The following is a 23,795-nucleotide window of genomic DNA, read 5'->3' as shown; positions in this document are numbered from 1 at the left end:
CATTCCAAATTTATACAAAACATTCTGAAATGTCATTCTTCATCATTCAAGATGCGAATTCTAAAACCTGAAACAGTCCAAGTCCACCAATATGTGAGATTTCAAACTTGGACAATGCAGTTGTGACATTAAATGTAACTCAAAATTAATTGGCTTTGAAGATTGAATTCAGCATTTTTTTTGAAAGTTAGATTTTGGTAACATTTTTTGTTCTAATTAGTTTTTTCTGTGTCTTGCTGGAAACTGAAGCATGGTGAGACTGCTTCTGCCTTTGCTAAAACACCCATTTAAAAAAAAAACAACAGGAAACTATATAGACAAAAATATATTTTAATGAAGTGCTTTCTAAACACCTTAACATCAAACAGAAAATCCCACACAACCCAGGACTCTGAATTCCTTGAAACCTGAATGTGACCATAGAAAATTACTTGACATCAGTGGTACCAGATTTAACTGTAAAGCTGTTTAGGAAAGAGCTGCGTAATGATTGCAGTTGGCATGTGTAAATTTCACCAGTTGGTTGTATGTTGTATGGAAACAACAACCCCTTATATCCCTTGGTAGGAATACCTGCAAACCAGAAGTGAGAACATCAGATTACTGTGCAACATCCCTGTTATTTCTTTAAATAAGATTGTGCCAAGAACCAGATGCTTTTCCTCCACCACTACAATAACTTAAGACACAATGCCCAACAGTTCAGTGCCATACACAATATTTTCACTACAAATTGGCAGCACAACCTTTTGTGACCTGGACTTTCCCCCCATCCATCTTATGCATCAATTTTAGGTCCAAACAGGAATCTGCTACAATTGAGACATTCCCAAATTTAACTGGGAAAGTTAAATTTCCCATTATTATAAATGTTCCCATTATTACTACTGGGAAAGTTAAATTTCCCATTATTATTAACAATTCCCCTGCAAGTCAACATAATGCTGGTTTCATCAAGAGAGTAAGAACATTTAGACAAGGTGCAAACCAAGGACTCTTGAGTGAATTCAAGCAATATCAACCAAATGTCATTGTAAGGGTCATTCTGTGGCATTTTCTGAATAAACTATAACCTTTTCTGCAACACTCTGCTGCAAAGAGGGACACCAGTCTTCTCTTCCCAGAAGACTATGTCAAAGATCCTAGAGGCAAGAGAAAGATGCACCCGTTTGTTCTCCATCTTTGCACAGCCACTCAGATTATTCAGCCACAAACTAAGCTGCTCAAGTAGGGCTAAGTCTTGTTGGACAACTGTTGCGAAAGAGCTCCCAACATTGCACCCCCCACTTCTGGCCATGCAAACCTGCGAGACAAGGGCTTGGATGAAGAGCATCTCTGATAGACAGCAGGGCCTGGATGAGGAAGACTTGCCCAGAGTCTCCATTTGGACAGGAAGATCCCTCCCTCACCAAAATCCTTCTGGTCAGCTCTCAAGTTCTCCCAATTAAGCAATGAGGAGTTGTGTACACTTAAGGGATCAGGGAGTGAGGTTGGCCATTGCTCCAGCTTAGGACTCAAGGAACTTGGAAAATAGAGGTGGTGACCCAACTTGCAGGTGTATGCTTCCCTCCTGCATTCCTACACAGCCCCCACCATTTTGGAAGTTAGGCACAAGAGTCCTGAACAGGCCTGAGAATCACAAGTTGTCTGCACTAGAAACCCAAACTAGTTTCCATGACTTCCCCAAAGAACCTTGGGATTTGTAGTTTCATGACATACAAGGTGGTATCTCACAGAGTCCTAGTCCCTATTACAAAAGTTAATTTTCCTAAGGTACTTTGGGGGAAAGAACTGGGATAATAAATTGGTTTAAGTCTAATACAGACATGATCAAAGAGCTCACTCTTGCAGTAACACAAAGCAGACAAGAAAGACCTGCTCATGCACCCCGAGACCCACATTTTCCTCCTTTAACAGAAATATGGTAGAAATTACAGCCAGTAAGAAGTTTTTACAGACGTATTTTGTAGGTGCCATAAAGGCATAAATATGCTGATAAGCTACCAAAACAAGCAAGAGTCCATCTCTAATTCAAAGCCTATGTCTTAGAATTCAAAATCTTCATCTGCCATGGCTATTGCCCATGCAAACTTCTCTCTCTGCGTCTTGTTGTAGATCTTCTCAATGGGCACATCAAACCTTTTACACCTGTGAACAAAAAAAAAACACATCCTAAGGGAGCATGTTTTAGTATGAAAACTGGGCTTTTGTGGCAGGTGCATATGTATCTGCACACAAGCTCCTGTAGCAAACAGGACCCAGGCTTCCCCAACACTCTACTTGCCATTCACTCACCAGGCCACACTGATGCGGGGATCCAAGTAATTCAGCTTGGAGGTGCCCAGAGCAATCTGCTTGTTCTCCTCCTTGTCCGTGGCCTGCAAATGCAGCTTCTCCAACTGCTCTTCTATCTTCTCTATCAATTTCTTTTTCTTTTCTACAGCACTGCTTCAAACAAGAGGGGCAGGCATCAGAGGCAGGAAAATGCAAGTGCCCTGCAACAAAATGAAGCTTCCCTTCCCTGCTTGCTTCTGGGAGCAAGCAAATCTGCAAGTCCTCAGAGGTCTTCAAAGAAGCCATTGTGTTACCTTCCTGTCAATTTTTGGGTGATGTCCATTTTTGAGAGCTACTTCCAAGATTGAGAAAAAAAGATGAGTAAAGGAAGATATAAGAGTTTATAAAAATGGTAGATGGTGCAGACCAGCAGTTCTCAGTCTGCAGGGCGTTTTACACTCCTAAACAAAGTATTGGGGAGCCCCGCCAGTGCACAAGAGAAGTCTTGGGGAGCCCCATAGTGTCAGCACATGAGTGGAGTGGCTCAGCGCCAAGCAAATGGCAGGCAGTTATGGTGTGCTTGTGGAGCCTCTGAAGGGGTCTCAGGGAGCCCCAGGGCTCCTAGGAGCACACTTTGAAAAACAATGGTGTATACAACGTGGTTTTGAACTTGGCACTGCCCAAAGAAAGGAACTGCCAGGCAATTTAGGGCAGACTAAAGGACTTATTTCCTCACACAGCCCATAGTTGATTTATGGAACTTTTGCCCAAAGGTGGAGAACTAGTATGGATGGCTTGAAGGGAGGATGAAACAAATGCATTGATAATAGAGCTCTATCAATGACCACTAGCTGCGATGATGGATTGGAACCTCTTGGTTCAGAGGCAGAACCCCACTGAGTGTCAGCTGCTGGGAAGACACACTGCAAGGAAGTGCTCCTGCCCTCACCACGCCCTGCTTGCAGGTTTCTTCACATCAGGGCTGGCCACTGTGGGAACCACAATGCTGGGCTGGGTGGGCCCAATTTGGGCTGCTCCAGCAGGATCTTCCTGAGAAGAAAGGGCCACATTCCAACTATGTATGGAAAAAACTGCTCATAGAGCAACAGAGAGCAGCCCACTGCCAATTAAAGGGGTGCAGGTTGCACAGAACAGGGGCCCACTCACGCTTTAGACTTCACATCCTTTTTGGCTTTATGGTCAGCCTTTGTCCTCCTGAGCTCCATCTTGGCATCTGTCAACTGCTGCTTTTTGGCATCAATCTGGAACAGCAAGAATCAAAGCAAGTTCCTAATCAAGCTTTGCTCATTCTAGGTCAGCACAGATGGACCTCCAGGCTTATGTTCCTTCCAGTGCTTTCCCGTCTCTCACCCTACAAACAGGCCTCTTCCTACTTTCCACAGTCCTCCACTGCCACATTCTTCTCCTGCCCATGATCAAGTCTGCAACCTCTGTAAGCTTATTCATTTCAGGCAGTGGCCAGGAGCTGGAGAAAGGTGCAGCCACTCCCCTGGCTGTTGCAAATCCTCTGCCAGCCCATTGCAAACCCATTGAATTAAGATAGGGTGGCTGAAATCAACTTGCAAGAAATGGCCAAATCAGGAAGAAGTCTTCCCTCCCCATTGCTTGCTCCATCTCCAATGGGCAATCCAGGTCTGCTTACAAAATGCTGCAGTGCCGACCCCCCTGACCCCCCAGTGGCTTACCTTACACTGGAGGTTTTGCATAGATTTCTCAAAAGTCTTGGGGGTTGCCCGCTGATGGTTGCACAAGATGGCCACAGCACGGTTGGCCCGATTGTAGGAGAGGAGCTTGGCAGCCACATTGTCATCCTCTGCCAAAACAAGAGACAACTGTTAGGAATGCTGGATGAGTGAGCTTCTCCTAGTTTTGCAAGCTCATGGGAAGCCCTGGTTCCACCACATCTGATGGTGAAGGATAACAAAATGATCAACTGAAAGTGTTAATATTGCAATCACTGGGCTTTGTGATGAATTAGTTTTGAATCAGAATTGCATTTGATTTATTGTATTTGCTATATTGGCTGCCGATATATTTTGATGTTTCATGGATTTGCTTTACTGACTGGCCATTTGCTCTTTATATATTATGCTCTGATGCTGCATAATTGCTGTGGCCTTGAGTTCAACTGGGTTGTGGAAAGCAACAGACAGATATTAAATCAAATCAGTGTCAATCAAGATGGCCATTGTGCAACCTTCATGTTCAGAGGCAGCCTCTCTCACTCTCTCTCTCAGGGCCCAATCCCATCCAACTTTCAAGCACTTACGGAGCTATGCCAAGGGGGTGTGTGCTGCATCCTGTGGTGGAGAGACAGTCACAGAAGCCTCCTCAAGAAAAGAGAAAGTTTGCTCCCTTACCTCGGGGCTGCATCAGCATTGGAAAGTTGGATAGGACTGAGCCCTAAATGCCAGCTGTTAGGGGAGCCACAGCAGGGGAGGGCTCTTTGCTTCTCATGTCCTGCCTGGGGACTCCCCGGAGTTACTTCCTCTAGAGAGCAGCTCATCTCCCTCAATCCCAAAATGTGCAAGTATTAGAAAGTATTTGGAAGATCCCGTGGAGGCTGGCAGGAATTACTCATATCTGTATAAATCGCCAGCTTCCTGGATTGCTGTCCCCAGGAAGCCCTTTACCATTTGTGAGGGCTTCCAGCTGTTCCTGTAGTGTGATGGATGCATTGTATGTTCTAAAGACCTTGGCTGTCAAACCATCCATCAGGTCCTGGAGATGTTTATTCAGTGATGTCGTCTGAAAAAACAGGAAGGGGGAGGGGTTTTACAACAGAATGGGGAAGAAAAGCAGTGATGGGAACCTACACTCTCTGGTTTACTGATTCCCCATGCTTGTCCCTCTCTCCCCGGTCATGGTGGTAGCTTCTTTAGCCAACACCAATGCTTAGTTTATGGAGTTTGCTGCCACGTTACTTGATCTGATCAAAAGCAGGCAAGAGTCCTGTGGGAACTAGCACAGGATCCTCATTGGCATGCATGGGTTCCCAGGCCCTCTCCCATCTAGCCACTGACAGACTCAGACCCAATAGCTTCAATGAAACAAATCAATCTTGCATCATCAGGGCATGTCCTTGGCCATTAGTGGCAGTTGCACGGGTGTCCTGTCTCCACCCCCCTCCCACATCCCCATGAAATTCAGGGCATTTCTCTTGAAGGAAACTGATGAACAGCCATCAGGTTTATCGTTGCAATGGAGGGACATGCGTGGAAAGGTCCTGGGCTCTACAATCAAATGAAAATGTAGGCAGGCCAGCAAGAGGCTTGTTTAAGAGGCCCAGACTTACAGACAGCCTGTCGAATAGGTCGTCTCCAGGGTCTTTATGCTCCATGAACAACTGCAAGTTTTTGAACACCTGCAACAGTTAAGGAGGAAAAAAGGTTACAGCAAGAGGATCAAGGCAGAAAACCTTCCTGGAAACCCTGTCACAAGGACAGGATTGTACATATAAGAATCTCAAGAGCAAGCCTCCAACTAGGCCACAGGATCACTAGGGAAGACTCCAGCATGGTTGCACTGCTGGGCGTCTGACCATAGGGACAACATTTTGAAGAATCAAGTACCGAAACATGGGAGAAGCGGCTCAGAGCATGAAGTGTCCAAGCTCATCTCGGCCCAAGAGGCTTTCATCTTGCCCCTCTTTTGACAGACCCAGAGTGGGAGGCAAATTGAGCCTCCGCTAAGCACTCCCAAAACATCTAAGCATGTGGTGTCAAACTCATTTCATACAGAGGGCCGAATAGCATTCATGATGCCTGCTGAGGGCCGGAGGTGAGGTCACTACACAGGAAGTGATGTCATTAAACAGGTCAAAACCGGAAATAAACACTCTGTTCTTGTGTAGGAACTCATTAGCTGCTAATGACAGGAGAGAAAATACACAAATCTTGATCATATTTCAAGACATGGGAGAGCTCAATTATCATGCGGGTCACCCTTTCAGCAGTGTCACCTCAGCATTGCTCAGCAGCTGAGAGCCCGAGGGCCAGATAAAAAGCTTCTGCGGGACGCATCCGGCCCCTGGGCCTTATGTTTGACACCCCTGGTCTAAGGGCAAGCTCAACCTCTCTCTCACCCACACCCTCCACCTGCAAGATGCAGAGCAAAGGCAGAGGGTCAACTTTACAGGGCTATTGCAAGGACTGCACAGACATTAGATGCCAAGTGCTTTGGTTACACAAAACACACAACAAGAATGCAAATGGAACTACAAGAACCAGCATCAGCTACATTTGCTGTATTTAGCAAGGGGGAAACGAAACTGAACAGCAACAAAGCTGCAGTTGCCAGCAGGGAATTAACCCTTTTCTGCCCAGCCCACAGGTGTACACACTTGATCTCTATTGCATATATGCAACATTGGGCAGAAACGGCTTCAAGTAAGGGATGCAGACCCTCCTCCCGCTATTACGCTGGAGAGAGCAAGAAAGACTGATGCTCATTTTGCATCTGGGATGGGGGCAGGAACTGTATCCTCTCATCACACTGAAGCCTCTATTCCTTGTTCCAAAGCGAAGACAGCTCCACTCAATTCGTTTGTATGGAATAAAGGCAGGTAAAGGTGGTCACTGTGAGAAGTGTGGTGCACAGTGGCCCCCACACTGCAGAACATGCTGTCCCAAGGGTCAAAGGGGGGAGGACTGCTTACCCCCTGCTGGTCTGGCCCTGCAGGAATGTTCCTCTCACCTGCTTCGGGACAGGCACTTTGTTGTAATAGCGGATGCAGTCCTTGCCCAGGAAGTCAAACTCCACCACGTACTCCTTTCCGTCCAGTCGAGGGTGCAGCGTGATGTGTTCTGCACGCAGGGAGCAGCAGCCCACCGTGTCTGCTGTCTCGCCTTCCTCCTTTTCATTCCCTGCTCTCAGGGCCAGCTGGGAAGGAACATGGGAACAATGAGCAACCCCACGCCCATGCACCCCAGCTGCAAAATACATGTGCAGGAACACTCAGTCACATGCCAACTAAATGAAACTGAAAACCAAATTGCTCATTGCTGCTGCAGGGTCGCCACTCCTCATGGTCTGAGACCCCCAGGCAGTGAGTGGAAATGCCAGCTGTGGCAACCACATTGGACAGGCAGGTGACATGACAGGCTCCCAAGCTAGGAACAGGCTCCCAATTCCTTTTCTGGCTGATGTGCTGCTGGGAGAAGCAAGTCACAAAGACTGAACTCATCAATATGCTCCTACCACAGTCATCTTTGCAAATGCAACTATTACAGGGTGCAATCTGGGGCAGGAGGTCTGATCTAGAGGGTAGAGCCTCTGTTAGCCTGAAGATAACACCAGAAGGTCGCCAGTTTGAGGACACTGGCAGCTCCCTGATCAGCTAAGAATGGCGAGACCTTGAAGCAGCTGACAAGCCCAGCTGAGTGATTCCACCTGCTCTTGGTGTGAGCAGGAAGCGTCTTGGCTGCCCTCCACGTGAGAGATGGAGCTGCTTGTCAGCCTGCGTGGGAGAACTGGAGGCCAGAAGCGAGACCAAACCAGGAAGATCCATCTGAAATGTTGTTGGTTCTTGAAAGAGAGAACCTCTATGATTGTAAAAATCCCCTTGAGGGATTTAGAAACAACTGCCTATGTAAACCGCTTTGAATAAAGTCAGAGGATTAATCCGATGACCAGAAAGGCGGTATATAAACACCAAGTTGTTGTTGTTGTTGTTATTGTTATTATTATTATTATTGCAGGCAGAGCTTCTGCCCTTGTTCTGGAGCTTCTGCGCCCTCCCCCCATCCCACCCCAGCTCATCATGGCCACTCCCCATTCCAAAAGCAGCTCCACAAAGTCAGGAGGACCTTTGGGAGCGACTTCCACTGTGGGATTCCCACAAGCTTCTGGCTGACTACTTGGGGAAATGGGATGAAGGTCTAGATGGAACCTCATTGGTCTAATCCAGTAGCCAAAATCTTATGTTCTGATGTGCCATGAGGAGCTTGTGTGCAGAGCAGGCATTATGAGACCCCTCCAGTCAACGCACATAGCCATGATTAAGTGCATCTTCAGCTCATGCCCCACAACCTGTTGCAGGTGAATCCATTTGTCCTTCTCATGTTCTGGCCTGCAGTCCTCACCTTGTCAATGAAGTAAAGTGCCACAGACCTCTGACGCTTCTTCATCTCCTTGGATTTCCAGTCTGCTCGATACTGACAACGGATCTTGTCCACCACCCCTTTCAAGCGGCGAGCAACTTCATATTTTTGCCAGTCCTTCTCCCCCTGGAGAGAGAGAGCCAGGTGGGTGAATTCTCCCAAAACAGAAGCTGCTGCCCCAAGACCAGCCCCCCAGGCCAGGAAAATGACTCCAAATTCCACAGAGTACCTCTGAAATTCATGGAGCTCATGTCTATGAAACTTGGTGGTCAGCCACCTGCCATTCAGTATTTGCATGCATTTCCAGACCCAGCAGCTGCTTGTGAAGAGGTGCCAGCTTCATTAAAACTAACACAAGCTGCAGCCCCCAGAGGGGAGGGAGAAAGGAATGGGGCACAATCCAAAGGAGGGGGGGAAAGCAGCATTTTCAGGTGGGACAGAGCAGAAGAAAGCTATTAATTTCACTGTGTAGAGTGCTTAATTTATTTAGAGGGAAAGGCAGGAAATAAATCATTTAGTAAATAAATAATCCCCCCAAACCCAAAGCTGACTTTTCACTGAAAGCTGACAAGCATCTGGCTGAGAATCAATTTAGAGGACTGGTCTTAGGCCAGCACCGATTAAGAGCTTAAGTACATAACACAGCAACAACTGCAGTCAGATTGCCAGAGACAGAGATTCATGTCTCTGAGACATGAATGAAACTGAGATACACTCAGTTTTATGTCTCTGGAAACTCTCTTGCTGCCATCTTTGCACTTCCCAGCACACTACTAGAAAAAGCTCCCAATTCTTTAACGAGAGGGAGTAAACACGTACTCCCTGGTAAGATGGCTACCAATTAAGAGAAGCCATTAACAGAATACAGTATGATACTGGAGATTAACAGGTAGGAAAGAGTCACTATAAGGATGAAATTCTGAAGTGGGCTCATGAAAACTTCAGCAAGAATAAATGTGCTGCCCTTCAGATGTCACAAGCTTTTTATCTGCATTTACCGCAACAGGCTCACAGAAATGCACAGATTTAGAGTGACTGTGAAATGTGCCATGTGCAGGTCAGGCAGCAGATGTCAGGACTGCAGCAGAGAGAGTTTTCAGGCAGACACAATCAAGAGAAACATCACACCCCACCTTCAACTTGGAACTGGGATTCAACATAATATATTTTATGGCTCCCTGGATATTCTCGGTCCACGATGCCAGCCAGGTAACGGTGTTATCAGATCTAACTTCTTTCCACTTGTGGCCTGGAGGGGGTTTCGGGATCTTTGAGTCCCTGGGAGAAATAAATATCCAAACAGGAACAACATTAAAAATTTTAACAGCAAATGAGAAAACAAGCAAAATCTTTCCCCAGGCAGGCAAGTTTTCAGTATCAACTATGTTAAAAAAAAGAAAAAAGAAAAAAAAGACGGGAGCAGACTCTCAGATAAATATTGACATTATTCCAGCAATTCCATGGAGTACTTCTACCTGCCCACAAACCCTTCTTTGCTAACCCAAGAGCCTTCCTGTCCAGCTCTCACCTCCCATATACTATATTCTCACCCCTACACCAACCCTTCTGCCAGGCCCTAGAAATTTTAACCCACTGCCAATGCCCTACATATTAACTGACAGGAATGTAAGTTTACGATTCATACTGCCAGATTCTGATTCACTTCCAGCAGAGCTGTTTACTCTTTGATCAGGTTGAGCCTTCAACTCCAAATACACTCTCACAATTACACAAGTCGCAGCACAAACTATGAAGTTACCCTAGTAATTACTTGGTTATTGGACACTGTCCTGGCAAGTGGATTTACTCTGCAAACAACCACCGTGGCACAGAAAGCTAGCCTGGAAGGAAACTGCAGCACGAAATGGATGAACTAGACATTATCAGTAAATTCCACTCCATTCCATCTGGCTTGAATTAGGATTGCCAGTTTCTTTCATGCAGCAGACAAGAGATGGGCAGAGCACAACACACTCGACTGTTGCAGCAGTGCTAGTGTTGAGCACTTGTCCCATCTACATCTGCTCTTGGCAGACCTCTTGATTCAGAACCTTTGGCCACTGCTTAGCTTTCTTCTTTCTACACTCCCAAGTCTCCCTCTGTCTCTTCTAACCAAGGACCCATTTCATGCATCTGGCAAAGCGGGCTCTAGTTCTGGAAGCTCCTACCACAATAAACCTGTGTCACAAGACATCCCCCCCCCACTACCTGGCAGTGTATATTTTGTACTCAGTACCTTGTCTAGTGTCTTTAAGATAAAAAGCAAAGGAAGCAGCTGAGAGGACCCCACTTACTCACTCTTCCCCATCCATCCTTGCCCTTCTAGAGATGAACCCTTGTTTTAACCCACAATGCTGCCATTGTTAGATAGGCCCAGTGTTACACTGTAAAGGCCCATGGGCCTTAAAACAGAAGTGACAATCTGTTACCCATCATGCCAGTAAAACAGGCCTGTGCACATGACCTTATGAATCCTGGTGCCCACCTACTACAATTTATAATGATATCCTCAGGCATTATCCTCTTCTTCAGCATCCCCATTTTAGGGTGGTCCCCACGGCCACGGAAGAGACCCGGAGGCTCAGTCTTGAAGTTGCCAATCTTCTCCCGATGCCCGTCAATTATGCAGTAACCATATTCCTCTTGGATTCTCTCTGCCTCCTTTTTCAATTTCTGATATAAAAATCCAAAAGAAGCCCCTTTTGTACCACGTGCGGCTTTTAATAAAAAGATCAAGAGCAAATCAATACAGGGCAGCACAGATTATTTCAAGAGATTTAAGGTAGACTTTGATAAGTCTGGAGTAAGAAGTCAGATGTTGATGCTGGAACACCGGAGTGCTGGGCATACAGTGACCAGCTCCACTAGAGAGCCATCCATCATTGGAGCTCCTGACTGCTTGGCAAAGGCAGCCTTGTGCCAAGTACACTGCAATGGTCTAGCCTCTGAGTAGCAACACAAGCACCAGTGGCTGCCTAAAGGAGCTCTAGGAGCTTAGTACCCCTCTCACAGCCAAAGCGGTCATCAGCCAGCAAGGACATACAAACCTGTTTCTCCTCCTTTGGTAGAGTCTTTTGGGCCTCTTGTTTGTCCACAAAATACTTATGGATCTCCTTGAAATTGCACTTTCTCAGATTTTTGATTTTCTTCCTCTCTTCTGATGTCATTGCCTGTGGGAAAACAGGAGGCCAGAAAACCAGTTCTAAACAAAGTTTCACCACATGGGAGTGCCCCTCCCATGAGCAGCCGTGGAACTACTTATTTGCTTTTAGCTAAGCTAGCTGTTAAAATGGTATTGGGAAAGGCCACTGGTAGGTGTTTTAAACCAAAGTAGACCATTGGTCCTTTAGGCCCAAAACTGTCCACACAGACTCGCAGCAAACCTTCAGTGGGGCCACCACGAACACTGGCAGTATCCTTCCAAATACCAGTTGTGGGGAATGAACAACAAGGCATGGCCACTGCATGTGTGTTCTACTTATGAGCTCCACAATGGCACCATAGCTGGCCACTACTGGGGGGGGGGGGAGAAAAAAAAGTTGGATGAAGCGGCCTGTGCTTTGATCAAACAGGTTTGCTCTTAAGCTGAGCTTCTCATGTAGCTTTGTTCAAGACTCCATACAGCAAGGCTGATCAACTACTGCCAGATTCTGCAGCATCTGTTACACTAAACAAGGAAGTTTCATGTAAGGCAGAGCGCGACATGGCTGCCTCAGCGTTGTTCACAGGGCAGGATAGTAGCCAGAACAACAACCAAAGATGCTGATTTTCTGACATCAGCCAAGTGCTGGCATGGAACCTGAGGCCAGGGACCTCCCAGACGTTCGTGAGTCTCATTTTCACATCTGATGGTTCTGATATCACAAGGATGTGCATATTCAGTCATTTTTTGCACTTCTCTTCCTGCATGTCTAAGATGCAATTATGAAAATTTAATGATATAAAAGGCCCATGTGGCCCACAGACTAGAAGACCATAGAGGCGCAAACCCAAAACAGTTACCTTTGTCCAATCGCAGAAGAAGTTGTTCTGGAAGATCTCCTTAGTTGTGTATTCATGATCCAGCATCTTGGCAAAGAATGTTGCAATCTCCTCAGCAGCCAAGCTGAGTTTCATAGGCTTACCTGGAAGAAACAAGTTACCTGATCAATCGTGCCTTGTGGATGCCCCCGGGAAGCTCAATACAGGGCATCAAAGCAACTGCCATCTCCTACTGTTCCCACCCCAGCACCTCATGTTCAGGGGTATCTTCCTTCTGAATTACAGAGGTTTCAAGCAGTTCTTGTTACCAGGAGGTCTTGACTGATCTCTCACCTATGCAACGTAGCAATTCCCTCAAAGCATCTAACCCAGTGGCCATCACCACAACTGGTAGCAGAGAATTCTATCAAAAGGTTTCTGCTTCCTTTTGTCAGTTCTGAATCTTTGAGCAATTAATGCCATTCGCTGGCTCCCAAATTCTAGTATTTTGTTGACCAGATCATGCAGTTTTATAAACCTCTGACATGTCCATCCTTGTTCATCTTTTTTCTGTACTGAAAAGGTGTTGCCTTTCCTTCCAACCAGCATCAAGGAGCCTACATGCCCAGGACCCCATGCATACAGACCCTCTAGCTCAGGGGTGTCAAACAAAGCCTGCAGGTTGAATGTGGCCCCTGGAAGCAATTTATCTGGCCCCCGTTATAACTGGTCTCCCCTAGCTTGATAATTGGGCTCTCCGATACTTGAAAATATGAACAAGATTTGCACATTTTCTCTTCTGTCATTTGCAGCTAATGAGCTCCTATGTGAGAACAAAGTGCTAATTTCTGGCCATCATCTGCTTAACGGTGTTACTTTCTATTTAATGATGTCACTTCTGGCCCTCAGCAGGCACCCAGAATGCTAACTTCAGCCCTCTGTATGAAACAAGTTTGACATCCCTGCTCTAGCTTTTGCCCACACAAATATACTTTTTCAAAAATCACCCACCATCATAATAGAAGCAGACATCATTTGGCAGTGGTTCATAGGGGGGTGCAAAATATGGTCCTTTATGTTCCAGCTGCTGCCATTTTACGCCATCATCACGCTTCTCCTCTTCCCACCTTGGGAGATGAATAGTGCAAAAGGTACAAGTGTTCGTTTTCTTCAAAGATTAGTCAAAGTTTCAGTAGACGGACTCTTTATTTTGTTTGCAACAGTGGCCCCATAAAAAAAAAAAGCTCTCAAGATGGCTGAGAATAAAGCATCTTTAACATCTTTTAATATTTTTTACAGGCCTGATTCTTTTATGACTTACTGCTGCTCTATGCTCTTTTTACCTATTTTTTACTCTGACTGCTGTTTTTTATGATGTGTTAATGTTTTTATTTGTTTTTAAATTATGTTTTTATATGTTGTAAGCCGCCTTGAGTCCCTTTGGGGAGAAAGGCGGGATAAAAATAAAGTTATTATTATTATTATTAATAAAGCCTCTCCCAAAAGGTAAGGACAAATTCCAGAAGGGTACCTGCAATAACCTGCTGCAGCAAAAACAATGAAGAGGCTAGCAGTATCTTCACAGACCACACACTTATTTCAGCATAAGATTTGGTGGATTAGAACCACCTCACCAGATGCACAAAGTGTTGTTCTCAGTTAGAAAGTACACACACACACACACACACACACACACAGATCCGGATGGGAAAAGCCATACATGGTGGGGCCAAAAGGCCATGAAACGCAGTGTACAGCTAGTGGCATTTCTGTGCAAAGCTGAAATGCCAACAAGGCAAGGACTGTGACCAAGCAGAAATTGGCAATGAACACAAAGACTTGCCTAGCTTTGGTGTGCTAATTTTACACACTCAGTGGGAGAATGTGCTGCTTACAGATCAATATGCACCTGAACTCATTTGATACAAATGCATCTTAATCTCTGGTTTGCAATTATAATTTTAAATGCATTCTTAATTTTTATTTTATATATAACTGGCCCTCTCTTCTCAGCATCAATATTAAATTTAAGGCTTTTTTAAAATAAAAAAGCAGATGCAATTATTTATTAATATTAATTATTAATTAATTAATTAATAATAGTAGTAGTATTTATATACCACTTTTCAACAAAAAGTTCACAAAGCAGTTTACAGAAAAAAAATCAAATAATTAATGGCTCCCTGTCCCAAAAGGGCTCACAATCTAAAAAGATGCAACACCAGCAGACAGCCACAAGAAAAGACACTGCTGGGGTGAGGTGGGCCAGTTACTCTCCCCCTGCTAAATAAAAGAGGAGCACCCACTTGAAAAAGTGCCTCTTAACCAGTTAGCAGGGGTTGAGTAATAATTGTGTGTCAGTTGTTCTGTTGGGTAAAAGGGTTTTTAAATGCCAGTACTAATTTTTTTTTTCCTGTGCATTTTAAAATGAGTTTAATGTGTGTATTCTGAATTTATATATTTGAAATTGAACTTGTATGGTCTGAAGACTAACTCAAATTGATACTTACAGCATAGATAAGGTATGCAGCTACATAAAAGATCTGAGATATCAGAAGCTCAGAACCACCTTCATCTCTAACACTTGGATCTGTCAAACCGATCCTAGGAGTCGCCTGTCTCTCCACTGACGACTACTAGAACATGGGACTTGCCAGAAAACTTGACACACACCCCTCCCGAGTAAACCCCCATGCAAGGTCTTTATTGCAAACCTCTCACCTGGCCTGAGGAGTCTTCGAATTTTTGCACAATGCATAAAAGCGCGCAGAAGGAGGTGTCAGGAGACTGCAGAGCCAGGGAGGACGAGACCAAGCTTGAAAGGGACAGGCTGCCCACTCAGCCAACATGGCCACATGTCTAAGCATCCCAAGTTCCCTGTCATGTTGACTGCAGGCGCTGCTGCTATGATCTCGTCCCAGGCAGAGGGGAAGCCGAACAGCCAGCAGTCTGCCACATGTCAGCAGCTGTGCAACTTCAGCTACCCTTCATGTGTGCTCTGCCTTTGAAAGGGGAAGTCCGGATCTTTACCCACAATGCCAGGAAAAAGGGAGAAGATGGGAAATGTAGTCCAGCTCTTTTGTTTTTGTTTTTATAAAATAATTTTTATAAAATTTTATAAAATAAAAATAATTTTATTTTTATATATATATTTTTTCCCTTTGTTTGCAAGCCTGTTATTGTAATAATGTTTTTCTTGTAGGGTTTGCACGGATACTTAACAGGCTTTGTCCTAAAGCCTGTTAAGTAGCCGTGCAAACACTTCAAGAAAAACTTGAGCTCACTCATAATCTAAATGGATTATTTTGAGCATGATCACAACAGTCGATCAATGGAAGAGCCTCCTGTCCTTTCATTTCTAATTTTAAAAATAGTTTAATGTAAAGCACCAGTTTGGCAGAGGGTTTTATATTCTGCTCTATAGATTAAAATAAAAATAAAATCTTTTTGGAAGGGTATGGAAGAAAAGGTTTTTATAGCATTTGAATTAAAACTACTAATGAAAGTGGTTTAATAAAAATGGATATGGTCTACAGTAATATTTCATTTCTGATTGATATCTGTACAAACAAGTCTCTGCATGTTTACTCAGAAGTCAGTTCCACTGGGTTCAACAGGTCTTACTCCCAAGTAAATTGTTCATTAGGATTTCAGCCCCAACCAAGTAATTCATCCAAATAACCTTACTGAATATAAAACTTCAAATATCCTTTGTTACAATGTCTGTTTAAACATTCAAAATGCAGACTGTAGATTCTTGACAGTTCAAGAATTCCGAAAATACGAAAATCATTGCTCTATAGTGGCACCTAGCGGGCAAATGGATTTTAGTCCAAAAAAGTACAGCAGCACCATATCAGATTGTCCTGGGCCTTCTGCTCTGAAGGCGGGATGGGCAGCCAACAGCACTTGAGAGCCTTGGCTATGAGTTTGTTTCAAAGCAAGCATCTAGTCCTCATTGATGACACAAATTAAAGCTTAAGCATGTGCTGGAGCTGCAGGCATATGCTAGCTGCTGAAGAAATCAGAAATGAAAGAACTTCCAGCTGAAAACAGAGAGAAATCAAGAAGGCAAACACTGCAATTTTAATAACGGTTGGAGAGTGGGGTGGGGATTTGCACAAAGGTCAACTCCAAGTCCCAAAAGCAATTCCAGAAAATTGTTATGAAATTTTAGCAACCTTCCAGTGGGGCCTAAGACCTTTTTATTCAGGAAAGTTTTTAACTGATACTGTGGGCTGGAGCATTTAATGAAACCTATTTTAATAGTTGTGTGATCCAGGTTGTTTGCTTTATTTTAACGTTTTAATTGATTTAAGTTTTTATGTTTTTAGTACTGTTTTAACTCAATTGTACTGTTTTTATGTGGTTAGCTGCCTTGAATTCCCTTCAATGTGGGAGAAAGGTGGGATACGAATCTTGCAAATAAATTTTCCTCTTGGGTAGGGTTGGCTCTGGGCATAACAACGGATAGCCCTTGAGCCCACTAAGAACATTTAGCACCTTGCTATCTGCTACCCTACATATTAATGCAGAAAGCAGCAGAACTTCTCATATAGAGCTAACGAGTTTGGATTAAGGCTGGTTTGTATCTGTGGGGTAGCTAGAGGGGTGTTTTGCAGGGAATCTCACCGCAGCGTGCAAGCAACCCATCCCCTTCGGAGTCATTCCACGCAGTGGGTGCAAAATGGTGTGAAGTCAAGATAAGCCAGGCAACCAAGTATCATGCAAACTAGTTCCAAGTGTTTCTTACAGCCAGCAGGTGGTTTTAAATAAAAACTGCTTCCTTCCACCAACTTCCCAACCTGCAAACCAAAGCCAGTGAAGTTGCCTGGGAGAAATACGAGCAAGTGAAGCTACCGATATATAATTATGCCAGACCACTGGTCCATCCAGCTTAGTCTGCTCTGATAGGAAGCAGCTCTTCAGCTTCTCAGGTCAACTTTCTCATCACCAGACATCTCATCAGGAAAGACTAGAGATGTCAGGCATCAAACCTGGATCCTTTAACAAGCAAAGCAGCTGCTCTCCCATGGAGCTTTGGCTCCTCCAGAAGGATGCAACTTTCCTGCCACCAAACATGGAGTCAGATTGCACTCCATAACAAGGGCAGCAACAAACACAAACCCTTGCTCTTTGCCGCATGTTCTGTCCCACTCATGATTTATCTTGAACTTGCCCCTGTATAGCCTTGAACTCTCTGCATCTCTATAGTGCACACACACAAGTCAGCCTAGTCTAAACACACAACTCACCACTTCCACTTGTCCGCCTCATCTTTCCCACACTCCTCTTTCTTTGGCTTCTTCCTCTTGCATCCACTGTTGTCCTTTGCCTTCCTCTTCCGGGAGGGTTGCTCGGCCTCTGCTTTCTTGGCAGTTCCTTTAGCCTTGCTTCTCTTGGGCTTCCTACCTGCGCCGCAAGCATCCTCTGGGGCCTCCCTCTTTTCACTCTTCTTCCTCTTTGTATACTTCCGATCTCCAGAGTCACACTCCACCTGGATTTCAAAGAGTCCCCCAACCTCATGGCCAGCCTTGGCCAGCTCCTCCTCCTCATACATCCTTTCATCCATTTCCTCACTGTTGCTCCCTCTTTCCACCTCAGTTTCTCTATCCAAGTCTTCCTCAGCCTTCACTTCTCCCTTCTTCTGAGGTGTCCTCTGCTCAGCGAAGCCTCTATCCCCTTGTCCTTTGGTCTCCTTGGCTCCCTTCAGCCACTGCTCCTCCAGCTCATTGACATCTGGTCTGCCAGGGCTTCCTGGCCTTTCCTCCAGCACTGGACTGTCCTCCTGCTGATCAGTCTTCACTGCTGGGCCAGAGGTGTTCTCTGCTTTCATTCTTTCCTCCACCGTTGCGCTAGCTCTTTCTGAACAGACAGAGACATTCTTTGCTGGCTGTCTTGTAACCTGCCAAAAAGAAAGGAAAAGGAAGGGAAGCATCCCATAAGCAAGGCCATGTGAGAATTCTGCAAGCATACCACACCAGTGTGGGTAGAAGACACCGCTCTGAGATTGTCACTGCTTTAAAAAAAAAATTCTGACCCTTCAGTCTGCAAAGGTGGGTTTGAGAGCATATGGGCAAGTTTCTAATATCATGCAGGGAGTGGAGACAGTGGACCACATTTTTTTCCTCTTTTCCTCAAGACCCCAAGTCATTCAATGAAACAGACAGGAGATTCTGGACAATTCAAAAGAAGCCCCTCTTCACACAGCGCATATTTAATTTGCTGCCACTGGGTGAGTTGAAGGACACTCGTTTCAGAAAGATTTGCACTGATTAAGGATGACAGATTCATCCAGGTCTCTCAGTCACACAAGCAAAGAGGAACCTGCATGATCAGAGGCAGTGTACCTATCATATCAGTTATGAGAGAAGCAAACTATGGGATGGGGGAAGAGGCACCTGGGTTGGTCACTATGGGAAGCTGGACTTGATGAGCCTCCTTTGGCCTGCTCCAGCAAGGTAATACAGTACTTGTGTTCTTCCAGCAGTACTTAGGGAAATCTTAAAAGTCAACTAACAAAACCCGCAAACGAGAGGCAAAATCCAGGCTCCAAATGTATGAAAAACAGCACAAATGTGTGTAACTTTGGCATAATATCTATCATGATGGGTGATGCATGAGCTGAGCACACCATCCCTTCTCAGAGGAATCTTCTGTTCATGGAGGAGTCATTTGGGATGCTGCCCACTGTGTTTTTCTTCAAACATTTGGGCTCTTTGGGTTTTGTGAAATCGCAAAAGGGAGTCAAACAGGACTCCCCCAGAACAGGAGGCAAGTCTCTGGAGGCTTGCAGGGGACTGACACTGCCGATGAGTAGCTGCAGCAAAATCAAATATGCATAATAAGCATCTACGAGCAAATATCCTTAATTTGCATAATATATACTGATCACAGAATTCAACACAATTTGAATTAAACCTGATGCAGATTTAAACACACCCCATACTGGTTATTGGTCAATGTCTGCAGTTAGCTGAAATCTCCGAATTACGTACATATTGCTACTATATAACCTTCCATCAAACTTACGGCCTTATTATTGTTCTTAGAAGAGTACAGCTCCTCTGGTCTTTCCAGCTTCATCTGCTTTGCCACGGGCTCTGGTCTAAATGCAAGCATAGCACAAGGGAACTCCAGATTTGCACAGATAGCCTTGACCAACAATTGGCTTTCATATTTTTAAAGGGAGATCTTACACTTACTAGTCCCAACACATCTCTGTGCAACTAGAGATCTTTTGCCCAAGACCCAGCTTTAACCTAATTAGTTGCAACTATGTCCTTCATTACTATCCCGAAAAAACTTGCATGCCCTTTTTAGATGCATTTTTCCTTTTTCTAATTTTTTTTTAATATAGCAGGAATAAAGTAGACTTCTATGCAACTCAAAGTTTGCATCTGCTTTGCAAACATTAGTAGATCCTAACAATGGTCTTATTTTATCTGCCCCTGTGATCCCCACCCCATTTGGACACAAACCACATTTAAAATAAGACTACTTAGTGCTTCTTCCAAGTGCTTATGCAAAGCAGCAACTAGAGCCCTATTCAGATTTTCTCTAAGCACACTTACATTAACTCCAAAAGGACACCAGTGAGCCCTGATGCTGATCAGTCCTGGAGTATTGTGTCCAGTTCTGGTCGACACATCTCAAAAAGGACATAGTGTAAATGGAAAAGGTGCAAAAGAGAGCGACTAAGATGATAACTGGGCTGGGGCGCCTTCCTTATGAGGAAAGGCTAAGGCATTTGGGCCTCTTCAGCCTAGAAAAGAGGCGCCTCAGGGGGGATATGATTGAGACATACAAAATTATGCAGGGGATGGACAGAGTGGATACAGAGATGCTCTTTACACTCTCACAGAACACCAGAACCAGGGGACATCCACTAAAACTGAGTGTTGGGAGGGTTAGGACAGACAAAAGAAAATATTTCTTTACTCAGTGTGTGGTTGGTCTGTGGAACTCCTTGCTGCAGGATGTGGTGACGGCATCTGGCCAAGATGCCTTTAAAAGGGGATTGGACAAGTTTCTGGAGGAAGAATCCATTACGGGGTACAAGCCATGATGTGTATGTGCAACCTCCTGATTTTAGAAATGGGCTATGTCAGAATGCCAATGCAAGGGAGGGCACCAGGATGCAGGTCTCTTGTTATCTGGTGTGCTCCCTGGGGCATTTGGTGGGCCGCTGTGAGGTACAGGAAGCTGAACTAGATGGGCCTATGGCCTGATCCAGTGGGGCTGTTCTTATGTTACGCACTGCAGCCCACCCACCCCTCTCTCCACAGACATCATTCATCTGCACAGGCAAACACTGTCCTTGGGGAAACTGTCTCTCTAAGACTGTGAATGCTAACAGCTGACCATCTGCAATCAAAGAATCTTTCCATGCACAGGCAGAAGCCATCCTTATAGAAAACAGGAAGGGTGCTTGCTCATGCCCAAAACATGAGGAGAGAAAATGAGAGGGAACAAATGAAGAGGGCTTAGAACAAGTAACTACTACAGGAAAACCTTGAGGTGCTTGCCTCAATGGAGCTCCTTCTCCTGCTTTTACCTGAGATTAACACTGTGGCCGTTATACTCTGAGAAGTCCATGGCACTCCCAAAGCCTCTGGAAGAGAAAAGCATTCAAGGCATCCCATCAAACATGTAACTCAGTACAGTCTGACAGCTCTAGACTGCTAGTTCCCAATTCATGGTCAGTGGACCACAGGTGGTCCCAGGAATAAGAGGATAGCCTTTGATCACTTTCAGCATCTTACCAAGTGACCACTTCCCCACCAACCACCAGAGAGCGTGGAGAACAACCTCCTCCCCCCCACCCGCAGCCTCAGCCTGCAAGAAAAGCAGCAGCCCTTCTCTATAAATAATAAATCTCTAATAAATCTTCTCTAATTATTAGAAATTTAATTATTTTGTGTGTGTGCAGGGGACACACTGCTCTAGTGTGGACTCCACAATCTGCGACCTAAACAAGACTTCAGCACAGGTGTCCACATTCCCTGTGTCACTTGTGCCTAGGGGTGGATTACTGCCCTCTGCAGGTCCAGTCCACCCTACAGGTAGGCCAGCCTACACTGGTCCAGAGGGATAGCAAGAGGCAAAGACCTGTTTGCTAGGCAACCACCAACCCCCCTGCACACCAAAACAAGCAAATGGAGAGATCGACTGTTCCCCTCCCACTTGGATCTAGCAACACCTGCGTGCCTTCCTCCTGCCAGAGTTTATTCATGCATTTCTTTCATATATTTCTTGAATCTCATTCAGGGAGATATTCATTCCTCCAACAGGGAGCCAATATATTTGCATTTACCCAAGGACTTGCACCCCCCTTTCTGCCTCCAGGTCTACACAGCAAACCTGGATCACTCAAACACACACAAGATCATTCAAACACACCAATAATAAGAAAATCATCAAAACATCACTGAAGATCAAGCCCCAAACCAAAAATCACCAAGTAAAACTGAGACAACTAAATAGTACATGAGGGGGTGTGCAATGTTACTGAAACACCTGCTCAAACAAACAAGTTTTTACTGCCAAAAAGTCACCAATGAAGAAGCAAAGCTGACCTCCAGTGGAAGGGAGTCCCAAAGCCTGGAGGCTGGGACCAAAAAAAGCCCTGTCATGTGTGGCCCCAGAATGAAGTTCAGAAGGGAAAAAACACTTCCTTGGCACAGGACTGGGCTGCATCTCATTTAATGCACTTCAGCAACCCTGTGCCAACATTTTACTTCCCTTCTTTAATTTCTGACAATAATTAATTTGGAGAGCTTAGAAAACCACAAATTCAGTTTATCATTGCTATTGCATTTTCTTCAGAAAAACAAAGGAAAGTCCTTCCTTGTGCCAAGTCTTCAGCCATCCTGACTGCGTGGATGGAAATATTGCATAAGGGACAACCTTTTAGTGTTAGTGTGCAAATGCTCCTGAAGCCACAATTAATTTGCTACATAGCTGATCTCCAGACAGCTCATGCAGCTTAGAGACTTTATGTAATAAAGAGCCTCCAGATGGCTTTAGCCAGCCAAGCTAGAAGGAAAGATCCATTCGCTCTCCTTTGCAAAAAGTACACAATAAGTATTGCTGTGAAATTATTCAGGTTATTTATGAACAATTTTGCTTTGCAGCTAACTGGACAGGGGTAGTATAAATGCTGCACACGTTGTTGAAGAACCAGCCATTAAGAAAAATAACAGAAGGTAAGTGTAAAACATTATAAGAAGCAACACTTTGTCTATACGCAACGATCCAAGAGGAGCTGCTACTTAACAGAAGGCAACGTGATCTTTCTTTACTCATTTACAGAACAGATGTTTACAAATGAAAAACTGACCTAGGGTTTTAAGGCCTTCATGGGGGGGGGGGGGGAGAGAGAGAGAGAGAGAGAGAGAGAGAGAAAAGTAGAATATATGACATTCCCCTCTTTTTTTTTTTACACTTTCAGGCAAGTGAGACAAATTTTTAAAGGAGAGAGGGAAAGTTAGACACTTGTGCAAAAATCTAGGTTCAAACACTTTACAGAACTCAAAACACTTTACTTATTATAGCAGGGGTGTCCAACGTTTTTGGCAGGAGGGCCACATCATCTCAGGAGGACAAGGAAAAAAGAATTAATTTACATTTAAAATTTGAATAAATTTACATGAATTTATTAGAGATGGAACTTATATGAATGAATGAAGATCTTGCAATAGCTCAAGGCCCATAAAAGGCCTTGCAAAAAGCAAGACTGGCCTTTCCTTTGCTGCTCCTGCTACTGCATCACAGATGTGAAACAGCAAGCAGTGGAGGAAGCTCTCATCCCACAGCTCACGGTCAAACAGTCGCCCTCACGCTGAAAGCAGTTGCGTCAGGCCAGTGCGGGCTCCAGCAAGTTTCAAGAGGGCCAGAGGCTCATTAGAGACTGGGGGCTCCCTGAGGGCTGCATTGAGAGGCCTTGAGGGCCGCATGTGGCCCCAGGGCTGGGGTTTGGGCACCCCTGTAGGAATCAAACAATTAGGTTGTACACCTTTGCGTGTCTTTGTGCAATTTTCTCATCCTGGGATGCTAGAACAGTAATGACCTAGATGCTGATTAACTGAGGACCAGACTAGATGTGATGAAGGCAGACACCCACTTGCTCTCCAATCACATATGAAGAGGAGGACAGGGAGGGGGGAGGTAATGACTTTTAAAGCAAGAGTTCTCAGGTCTCTCTTGTTCACAGCCTACTTCTGACAGCCTGCCCCTGCCTCTCCCCACACACACTTCTCTTGCCAGCAGAGCGCAGATACTGGTAATTAGCACAGCTGGTGAAATCCACAATGGGGTCATGGGGCATGCGTGAAGAGACCACAGAAAGACAAGCGGCAGTGGCAGGTGGAGAGGGTCCAACTCTCCTCAATTGCATCTCCCCTTTGCCAGACCCACACTACGCAATATGGGCAGGCC

The 23,795-nt window shown here is 45.0% G+C and overlaps 1 protein-coding gene across 1 annotated transcript; it reads right to left on the bottom strand.

Annotated features, from left to right (window-relative positions):
• Nucleotides 1-344: 344 nt before the first annotated feature.
• Nucleotides 345-15,346, bottom strand: TOP1MT (DNA topoisomerase I mitochondrial). The gene is made up of 14 exons (XM_066623301.1): nucleotides 15,078-15,346; nucleotides 13,368-13,483; nucleotides 12,399-12,520; nucleotides 11,444-11,566; nucleotides 10,882-11,069; nucleotides 9,530-9,674; nucleotides 8,379-8,522; nucleotides 6,991-7,176; nucleotides 5,591-5,659; nucleotides 4,929-5,043; nucleotides 3,981-4,108; nucleotides 3,442-3,536; nucleotides 2,296-2,445; nucleotides 345-2,148 (listed from the first exon to the last, which is right to left on the bottom strand). Exons 1-14 carry the CDS (start codon nucleotides 15,221-15,223, stop codon nucleotides 2,046-2,048), a joined length of 1,830 nt encoding a protein of 609 aa, XP_066479398.1. The 5' UTR covers nucleotides 15,224-15,346; the 3' UTR covers nucleotides 345-2,045.
• Between the last annotated feature and the right edge of the window lie 8,449 nt (nucleotides 15,347-23,795).

This window comes from Tiliqua scincoides, chromosome 4, assembly GCF_035046505.1.
Source record: "Tiliqua scincoides isolate rTilSci1 chromosome 4, rTilSci1.hap2, whole genome shotgun sequence".
NCBI classification, from domain to species: Eukaryota; Metazoa; Chordata; class Lepidosauria; order Squamata; family Scincidae; genus Tiliqua; species Tiliqua scincoides.
Note: the sequence above shows the minus strand (reverse complement) of the source record. Positions and strands in the feature narration are given on the sequence as shown.

Coding starts and splice junctions, on each gene's coding strand:
- TOP1MT (XM_066623301.1), bottom strand. CDS start 15,223: ATGCTTAGACATGTGGCCATGTTGGCTGAGTGGGCAGCCTGTCCCTTT. Junction 11,070..11,443: donor TACCAAAGGAGGAGAAACAG/GTTTGTATGTCC, acceptor TTTTTATATCAG/AAATTGAAAAAGGAGGCAGA. Junction 5,660..6,990: donor AAGTGCCTGTCCCGAAGCAG/GTGAGAGGAACA, acceptor TAACTGTTGCAG/GTGTTCAAAAACTTGCAGTT.